We start from the raw sequence: 10304 nt of genomic DNA on the forward strand, positions 1-10304 counted from the left end.
GAGTAGGGTCGTGCGGGACCTTAAAAACCAGCGCTAATCGGGAGGCAACCCGACTTTCTTTTCATTTTTTTTATCTCTTTTTTTTGTTATTTAAATAATAATGCTAATGTGTGTTCAAGTGATGAAATCTTTGCTAGGTACAAACATACCTAAGCTCCTTACCTACGTCGATTACCCAATTACAACTACCAATTGTGGTGGAGGTTTTTATACCTGACGCTCCCCTTGCTTACCCACCCCTTTGTGAGTTGTGTCTCTCCCTTATTTATGCTTTAGTTCTTCTTTGTGCATGTTTAGCTTGGGGGAGGATGATTATAATAATCACTTTGTGCATGTTAGTTGTGTTTAGTTTATTTTTTTTATTGCTTTCTAGGTGTTGTATGGTTTGTACCATTCATTAGGAGTGGGAGTTTACATACAACGAAAAACAATGTATTGCTTTCTTAGTTTTTTTTAGTTGTTTTAATAGTGCATACTTGTGTCTATTTTTCATATTTTTGACTTCGAACCGTGTGCAGATTTGGTTTGACTCTCTTGAGCTTCTTTTAATCTTAGTTATAATTCTAAAATTCAGTCGGTTTGTGCTATACATTACTAACTACTTGACATTATGTGAATCAATTGAATAGTTTGTGGAAAGATTGGTTGTCCCATATCAAGTATAGCTAGCCAATTCTCTTTCTAGGTCACCTTACTTTGTGTTTGTGTGATTGATGCAATTTGTTATTTCAATGACTTTGGCTTGAGATTTATTAGTAGTTTGATTATGATTCACGCATGCCGCACATGATAAAGGCCATGTTCTTTAGGTAACCTTCAGATGATATTTAGATACATTTGTTCCCTTTGCTCACCCATATTGTTGCCTTGTCCATTTATTGATATATAGCTACATTACAAGCCACTTTAGCCCCATTGGTTACTATTCCCAAGTCTAGCTAGCTTGGGGAGCTTATTGATGTGGTGTTGTTGTTTGAGTGTCAAGCTTTAATTTATGCAAAATATGGTGGAATATATATTGAAAAAAAAAATGTTTCTATAGTTGAGAAGTGTTACTTGGAAAAAGAAAGAAGGAAAAAAAAAGAATAAAATAAAAATCTTGTTTATGTGTACTTCATTGAAAAAGCCGAAGAAATGAAAGAAAAAGGCAAAGAAAAAGGAAAAAGAAAGAAAAAATTTATTCATGACCATGTATAGTTGATTTCAATCTTTGTTTTTATTATGTTTGGAGAAAGTTGGTGATGTCAATTGGAGTTGGATCATTATATGATCGCGTTTATATTTTTGCTCCCCAAGTTGGCTTTAATTTATCGTGTTTAACCCTAAACATGTTTATCTATGTTGGTTGAATATTAATGTACAAATAAATCTATTATTGGCGATCACTTAAATTATAATCATATTAACCCTAAACAAGATTATTAATTATCTTATTAAGCATGATTACAAGTACCAATTCCCTTTAAACATGCATAAAAGGTGTGATCAAGCAATAAAAATAAATAAATATAATCAAGCAACATAATAAATCATAATATAAATAATAATCATAAAAATAATAATCATAATCATAATCATAATCATAATCATAATCATAATCATAATCATAATGGTAATCATAATTATCCTAATCAAGTTAAAGCATAATATTAATAGCAAGATCCTAGGCATGATACTAACAAGATTAATAACAAACCCTAGCATGTCACTAAACAATAAAAATCAAAGCATTAACCCTAACATGATACTAACAAAAATATATATTAGAAAGAACGTAGGAAGCATCATACTTTTAATCATACTTGATATTAAAGTTACCCTAGACATGATACTAGGAAGATCATAATAACAACCTAAGCATGATTTCTATATCATAATATCAATTAAACCATTAAAGTACTTACTTGGATACCTCGTACCTCTTTCTAATAACAAAATACACATGTTAGTAACTTCAAGGAAAATAATAATTAACAATTAAATTAAATAATTGAAAGAGAGATTTGGGACCAAACCCTCAGAAATTAAACCTTTCACGTCTAGGGCGAAGGCAACTTCGAACTTGGCTAGGTGTTTCTAAGTCTTGCGAATGCAGAATTTTGTATTTGAGAAAAGGCTAGTTTAGAAAAGAGAGAGAGTAATCAAGAGAATCTTGATGAGAGTTGGTGAATCAAAACGGAGTTTTTAGAAAGCTATTTATAGAGAAAATCAGACAAAAAGATAAAAAAAAAAAAAAAAAAAAAAAAAAAAAAAAAAAACTAAAACAGAGTTTTGACGCGCAAAACCAGGTTAGCGCCATACGCTGACGTTAGCGCTAGGCGCCAAGCGTAACGTTAGGCGCTACTATTGGCGTTTGGCGCTGACTAAGTTTTTGACGCGTTTCCTTAAAATCCGATAAAAATTGCCGTACAGGTGGATAAAATCGTATTTTCCTAAAAACGCTTTTTTATTCTGATTAAAACTCTAAAAAGTCAACAAAAGTCAATTTATTAATGCTAATTAAATTAGGAATGAAAAGAACCTTCTAGAAGAATCTAGAGTTCTAAAACCATTCCTAATTGCATTAGGAATGATAAATCCATATTAGGCCCTCCTCTACATCATTGGCCCGCATATAAGGCTCAAACCAGGCCCAGTTCAGTAATTTGGCCATAACTTCCTCAATATTCATCGGAATTGGGCTTATCATATATCGTTGGAAATCTCTTTTCAAGCCCTATCCAACTACCCTACTATTGAACCCATATCATGGACCAACCAAACTAGATTGGTTGTTTTCTTAAAATAGGTTTTCAAAAATAGAGAGAAGAGAAAAGAAATTAAAACTTTATGCAACACTAAACTTTCCACACTTTCACTTCATTCATTATGATTCGACGTGAAAGGTACTCATCACCGGGTTTGGTTTTGGGGAGACACAAATGGGTGTCTACAGTGCCCTAGCCACGGTCTAGCCGCGGGCGCGGAGATTTTGGAGAGGTCGCTCCAGATTAGAGAGACTGCGGCCCCCTGCTTCACCTGGAACAGGGTATTTTGCCGCGCGGGTTTTCCCAAATTGCCCGCGGAGTTAGTTATGGGTTCCGTACCCATTTCTGCGCGCCACCGGAGTCTTCTTGGTGAGGGCGCGGCCGATCAGTTTTTCTTCTTTGTCTATATATATTCTTGTATATTCTTTTAAAAGCCAACTTTTAGATAATATTTCATTTGCTTAGTTTTTAGAGAGAGAAACCTAGAGAGAAGTTACAGAGAAAGTAGAGATTGTATTATTTGGATTTGATTTGTAATTCAACATTGTTTCTTCAATCAAGTTTGGGATTCTTCTTCATATCAATCAAAATTTGTAAGATTTCTTTCCTTTGAATTTACTTCAATAGCAATTTACTTCTATGCTTGAATGTTTGGTTGGGATTTTGATTTTGTTTTGAGAATTTGTTGATTGATTGTATTTCCGTTTGATCTAGTTTGAAATGAATGTGTTTTTGATTGAATTTGTTTTAGCTTTAGATTTCACCATGATTAGTGAGTAGATTAGTTGCTAGGGAGAAGAGGAAGCATGCTTGATTGATGATTATTGTTAGTTTATGATCCTTGATTGATTGATTGTTGCAATTAAATTGGTTGACATAGTTGTGCATGTGATTAATTAGACTAGGAGTAATCAACCAATAAGATTAATCTAGATTGCATTGCAAATTCCAATGACACGAACAATTGATTAAGGAATCGCCTTAATTGATAGAATTTGATTGTGATTCTCCTTGTTAATCATTCATACTGAACCCTAGTTTCATTTATAGGAGGTAACCTTTGAATTCCTTTGATTGCAATTATTGTTTTTCCGTTGCAATGTTTGAAGTAATTAGGTGATCTATCAACTAGCATGATTGTTAAGCTTCCATGTGGAACCTATATCCCTAGTGTTTAGCAATTTGATTGAATTCTTGATTCTTGTTATCCTAGTTACCATACTCAACCATTGATAATTCTTCGATTTAGCTTAACATTAAACTGTAACATTGTTTCAATTCATTCTTTTGGGTTCAACCCTTAGCTTGCCTCTATACTCGTATAAGGTTTGTTAAGCGTTTACAAATTTAGTTTGACTTAGGGATAATTTGATTACGACCTAGTTCCAACCCTTGTCACACCCACCGGCCACCGTGTGGTGGTTAGCTGTCTTTTAAAGCAACCACTGCCGCAAGGGCAGCAGCAACAAGCAGCACTGCTGTGGCTGCAAGCCATCGTGCCTGGCCAGCATTTGCTAGTTACAGTGGCTGGTTGTTGTTAGCAGCCACTGTCGCACAAGGTAGCAGCAGCAGCTGCCCTAGCATGGTTGCGGCAGTGGTCGTGCAACACTTTCATGCTGTTGTCCAGCCACTCCGGACCACCTGCCCTCCCTCCCTCTTAGACTGACCCCTGTCGGCAGCCACCGTGGCTATGCCACCCAGCCATGGCTATCGGCCACCTTAAATAATTTTTTTTGTTGTTGTTTTTAATTTAATTAAAATAACCTTTTATTGATATTAAATTAAATTAGTCCAAAATTTAAAATTAAATCTATATTCAATTTTAAAATTAGGGTTTATCATAAATTTAATCGCAATTTAATTATAACACTTAAAATTAAATTGATGATCTTACACAAAACATTTTTATGCATGAATCAATTCAATCAAAATTATGAAACATAAAACAATTCGAATTATTTCAAAAACAACCACAAAAATCAAAATTTAGGGCGTTTAACTTTCTAAAAATGCAAAAATTCTAGGTTTAAGGTTCGAAAAATTCAAGTATTCTAGGGTAAAATTCAGTCCTTTTCATGGCTATTTTGAGCATAATTAAATCAAATTTAATCAATTCCAAGAGTTAAATCACATTTAATATAATAATTGAACCATAATTAAATTAATTTTTCCCTCTTAATTGATTATAAAATTATTAACATGGACTTCAAATAATCGTATTTCTATCATCAAGCATGTTCAAGCAAGAGGCTAACTGATACCACTGTAGGAGTTAATAGGTACTAAAAGCGTAATTTCATGAATTATATTTTATAAAAACGGGAAAAGGTTCGGCCGAACTCAAGGTAAGTTCGGTCGAACTTTTGGGTAGGTTCGGCCGAACCTAGGGATGGTTCAGTCGAACTGTCCTGCTTCTGGTTCGGTCGAACCTTTGGAGTTCGACCACTGCAGAAAAACTAACAAAATAGGGTTTGAAACTACCTTAATGGTTTGGTCGGACTTCCTTGGTTCGGTCGAACCACTTCAATTCTTCTTGTCTTCAAGTGTGATGATGGTTAGTCCCGAATGGTGACCTCCAAGAAGCTTGGCCTGACTTCGTGTCACGACACGTGGCACGTCTTCCACTAAGTTCCATGCACCCGCTTCAAACCCCTCCCCTTCAAAAGGAATTTCCCTCATTTCCGGATCATCGTCACCAATATCATCTTCAAAAAGAAAAGGAGCAAGATCACCAACATGAATTTTAAAGTCTCTCAGTAGTTTGAGTTTGTAAGCATTAGGTCCAACTCTCTCCACAACTTCTAAGGGGCCTTCGAATCTTGGCATGAGCTTGTTCTTTCTATTAGCCGGGAATCTTTCCTTCCGAAGATGGAGCCACACAAGATCACCTACATTGAATGCCCTTGGCTTCTGGAATTTGTTTTCTCTTATGTAAGGAATATTTCAAGCATTATCCCAAACTTCAACCCCACTGTGATCATACACTTAAGCAAGGTGGCGTCCAGAGGGAAGGAAGCTAGAGCAAAAGAGTCGCCAACAAGTTTTAGGAACTTGTAAACCGTTCACAGGGTGAAGGTCCAATCCGTCTGGAACCATGACTGGAAGTTCGGGGATGAAGGTACAAATCAAACATAAAGAGATTGAACTTGCCCTTAAAACAGGCCTCTACTTTATTCTTCTCATATTCATGTGTGCGTTCTGACTAACATACAATCAATAGGTTAACCCTAAACCTTTTTAATCTGTGTTGGTTGAATATTAATGCACAAATTAATCTATTACTGGCGATCACTTGAATTATAATCAAATTAACCTAAAACAAGAATATTAATTATCTTATTAAGCGTGATTACAAGTACAAATTCCCATTAAACAGGCATAAAAGGTGTGATCAAGAAATAACAATAAATATAAATATAATATAAAGCAACATAATAACAATAATCATCATAATAATAATAACAATCATGTTAAAAATAAGGCATAATAATAGCAAGATCCAAGGCATGATACTAACAAGATTAATAACAAACCCTAGCATGTCACTAAACATCAAAGATCAAAGCTTTAACCCTAATATGATACTAACATGATATCAGGGTAGAAATAGGAAGTATCATAGAAATCATAATTGATATTAGAAATATTAATTATTACCCTAAACATGATACTAGGAAGCAATAAAACATCCTAACCTGATACTAGGAATCAAAATAATCTAAACATGACTTTTGTATCAAAAGATCAATAAAGCAATTAAATTACTTACTTTGATGCCTCGTACCTCTTTCTAATAACAAAATGCACACGTTAGTAACTTCAAGGAAAATAATAAAATTAAAGAATTAAACTAAATAATTAAAATAAAGATTTGGGACCAAACCCTAAGAAATGTCAAACCTTTCACGTCTAGGGAAAAGGCAACTTCGAACTTGGCTAGGTGTGTCTAGTGCTAATGTATGAGGAATTGTGTTTGTAAAAGGCTAGGCTAGAAAGAGGGAAAGAGAGAATAATCTTTTATCTTAGACAGAGAGAGAAGAATTAGAGAATTCTAGCTGTTGAAAAACGGAGGTCCAGGGACCTTATTTATAAGAAAATAGTCCGGAATCGATAGAAAAGAATCAGAGTTCAAAAAGGAATAAAACACCTCCCTGTCGCCAGCGACAAGGCTCGTCGCCAGGCGCTGCACTGCAGCGCCAGGCGACAAACCTGTCGTTTGGCGATGTAGAAGGTTTTTAACGCGCTTTCAACACGGAATCTATTTCTCGATAAAATTGAGTCGCAAATTTCGTGTTAAGGGTAAAATCGTATTTTCATATAAAACACTTCTTTTATTCCAAATAAAACTCATATGCATAATTATCAATCCTAATCCTATTAGGATTTAAGAGAACCTTCTAAAAGATTCTAGAAAAATATAATCAATCCTAATAGCTTTGAGAATGATAATTAATAATAGGCCTCCTTTAGATCATTGGGCCGCATATAAGAACCAAACCGGGCCCAATTTAGTATTTTGGCCATAACTTCCTCATTATTCATCGGAATTGGGCTTATACAATTTCAGGGGAAAGCTCTTTTCGAGCCCCATCCAACTACACCATGATTAGACCCTTGTCATGGACCAAACTGAACTAGACTAGCTATTTTCATAAAATAGAGCAGGTTTTCTAAAATAGAAAGAAAGATTTTTTATAAAAACAAACCACAACATTAAACTTTTCACACTTTCACTTCATTCGATTATGATTCGACGCGAAAAGTATTCATCACTGGGTTTGGTTTTGGGGAGTCACAATTGGGTGTCTACACATTGCCTTGTAACTCTCATTTGCCTTCTCAATTCTCTTTTTAACATCTTCATGAAGCTTTTTCATCGTTTCAACTCTATCTTTTTCCTCAAAGCTCAACTCCTCTTGAGGGATACTAGGCAACAAGTCACGTGGTAGGCGGGGATTATAACCATACACTACTTCAAATGGTGTTTTCCCGGTAACTATGCAATGAGAGCGGTTGTAAGCAAATTCAACTTGAGATAGCTTAAGATCCCAATCTTTCATGTGTTTGCTAATGATAGCTCAGAGAACGGTTGACATGGTATGATTAGTTACCTCGGTTTGGCCGTCGGTTTGAGGATGACTAGAGGTACTAAACAAGAGCTTGGTTCCCACTAACTTCCACAAAGTCTTCCAAAAGTAGCTCAAGAACTTAGGATCTTGGTCCGATACAATACTTTTTGGAATGCCATGAAGCTTCACCACTTCTCTAAAGAACAAGGTAGCCACATGAGAAGCGTCATTGGTCTTGTAACAAGGAATGAAGTGAGCCTTCTTGCTAAAACGATCAACCACAACAAACACAGAATCATTTTGCCTTTGAGTGCGAGGGATAGCAACCACAAAATCCATACTAAGATCATCCCAAGAGTGACTAGGGATCGGAAGAGGAGAGTACAGTCCTTCACGGAATTGACTCTTAGCCTTGTGAAAAGCCCCACAACGAGCTATCACATCTTGCACATCACTAAAAATCTTGGGCCAATAAAAAAGTTCTCGAAGAATGTCATATGTTTTTGCAACCCTAAAGTGTTCGGCTTGTCCTCCTTGATGAGCTTCTTTAACAAGCAATTGTCGATGAGAGCATTTCGGAACACAAAGCGTGTTTCCCTTGAAAAGGAAACCCTCTTACCATGAATGAGCCATCTACCCCTTCCTTACGCTTCTTCGTCAACCCACCAAAATCCTCATCATCGCTATGCAACTCTTTAAGCAACTCAAATCCTAAAAACTTTGCATCAAGAATAGTGATCATACAATGCCTCCTAGAAAGAGCATTGGCGACAACATTGCTCTTACCTTCCTTGTACTTAGAAGAGAAAGTGAATGATTGGAGGAATTTAACCCATTTGGCATGCCTTGCATTAATTTTATGAGAACCATTGATATACTTGAGAGATTCATGATCGGAGTGTAGCACAAATGGTCTAGGCCTCAAGTAATGTGACCAATGAACAAGAGCCCTTACAATAGCATAGAACTCCTTTTCATAGTTACTATATCTCTCATTCTTGCTCCACCAAGCTTCTCACTAATATAAGCAACCGGTCTCCCTCCTTGCACACGAACCACTCCGACTCCAACCCCACTAGCATCACATTCAACTTCAAAGGGTTGATCAAAATTCAGAAGAGCTATAATTAGAGCCTCACACAACTTCTTCTTGAGGGTCTCAAAAGCCCTTCGAACCAATAGTATCCACACAAAAGTACCCTTCTTCATGCATTTGGTCACCGGGGCCAAAATAATGCTAAAATTCTTCACAAACCTTTGATAGAAGGAAGCTAGACCATGGAAACTCCTAACTTGAGTGAGAGTAGTAGGAGTAGGCCAAGATTGAATGGCCTCCACTTTACTAGGGTCTATTGAAATCCCTACATTCGAAATCACATAACCAAGAAAAACAATACTATCCACCATAAAATTACACTTTTCCAACTTGGCAAAAAGCCGCATACTTCTCAATGTTTCAAATACTTGCCTGACAAAGGGTAAAACTAGGTCGTCATCTAATTCTCCCTTGGTCAAACTAAATATTTAAACACTTAACAAACCTTATACAAGTCTGCGGTAAGTCAAGGGTCGAACCCAAAGGAATGAATAGGAACTACGCTATAGTCTATTGTCAAGGTAAATCGAAAGAATATCAATGGTTGAGGTTGGTAACTAGAATAACAAGAATCAATACAAATCAAAGAATTCAATCAATATGCTAAACACTAGGGATATAGGTTCCACATGCAAGCTCAAAGATTATGCTAATTGATAGATCACTCAATTGATTCAAACATTGCAAGGGACAAACAATAGTTGCAATCAAAGGAATTCAAAGGTTATCCCCTATAAACCAAACTAGGGTTCACTATGAATGGCTAACAAGGAGAATCACAATCAAATTTAATCAATTAAAGCAATTCTCAAATCAAGGGTTCATGTCATTGAAATTTGCAATGCAATCTAGATTAATCTTATAGGTTGATCACTCCTAGTCTAATTAATCAAATGCACAACTATGTCAACCAATTTATTTGCAACAAATCAATCAATGAATGATCATAACTAGAAAAAATAATTAATTAAGCATGCTTCCCCTCCTCCCTAGCAACTAATCTACTCACTAATCATGGTGAAATTGAAAGACAAAACAAATTCAATCACAAACATATTCATTTCAAGCTAAATCAAAAGGAAAATTAATCAATCAACAAAATTCTCAAAACTAAATCAAAATCCAAACCAAACATTCAAGCATTAAAGAAAATTGCAATTGAAGTAAATTTAAAGGAAATAAATCTCACAAACTTTCATTGACATGAAGAAGAAATCCAAACTTGATTGAAGAAGCAATGTTGTAATATAAATCAAATCCAAGAATTACAATCTCTACTTTCTGTCTCTAAAAACTAAGCAAATGAAATATTATCTAAAAGTTATCCTTCTAAAGGATTTACAAGAGTATTTATATACAAAGAAGAAAAACTTATCGGTCGCGCCCTCACCA

At 35.4% G+C, this 10304-nt stretch overlaps 1 protein-coding gene across 1 annotated transcript; it reads right to left on the minus strand.

Moving 5' to 3' along the window:
- Positions 1 to 5270: 5270 nt before the first annotated feature.
- LOC110699621 lies at positions 5271 to 9259 on the minus strand. Its single transcript, XM_021877133.1, has 5 exons — positions 8772 to 9259; positions 8436 to 8661; positions 7923 to 8278; positions 7565 to 7814; positions 5271 to 5657 (listed from the first exon to the last, which is right to left on the minus strand). Exons 1-5 carry the CDS (start codon positions 9257 to 9259, stop codon positions 5271 to 5273), a joined length of 1707 nt encoding a protein of 568 aa, XP_021732825.1.
- Between the last annotated feature and the right edge of the window lie 1045 nt (positions 9260 to 10304).

The sequence above is a fragment of the Chenopodium quinoa genome, unplaced genomic scaffold (genome assembly GCF_001683475.1).
Source record: "Chenopodium quinoa cultivar QQ74 unplaced genomic scaffold, ASM168347v1, whole genome shotgun sequence".
Lineage (NCBI taxonomy): Eukaryota > Viridiplantae > Streptophyta > Magnoliopsida > Caryophyllales > Amaranthaceae > Chenopodium > Chenopodium quinoa.

Bases quoted from the DNA above. Each gene is read 5' to 3' on its own strand.
- LOC110699621 (XM_021877133.1), bottom strand. From the start codon at position 9,259: ATGCGGCTTTTTGCCAAGTTGGAAAAGTGTAATTTTATGGTGGATAGT. The intron at 8,662-8,771 runs GTAAGGGCTCTT...AATTAATGCAAG, and splicing joins AAAAGGAGTTCTATGCTATT to GCATGCCAAATGGGTTAAAT. The intron at 5,658-7,564 runs GCAATGTGTAGA...AACAAATTCCAG, and splicing joins AGGCAAATGAGAGTTACAAG to AAGCCAAGGGCATTCAATGT.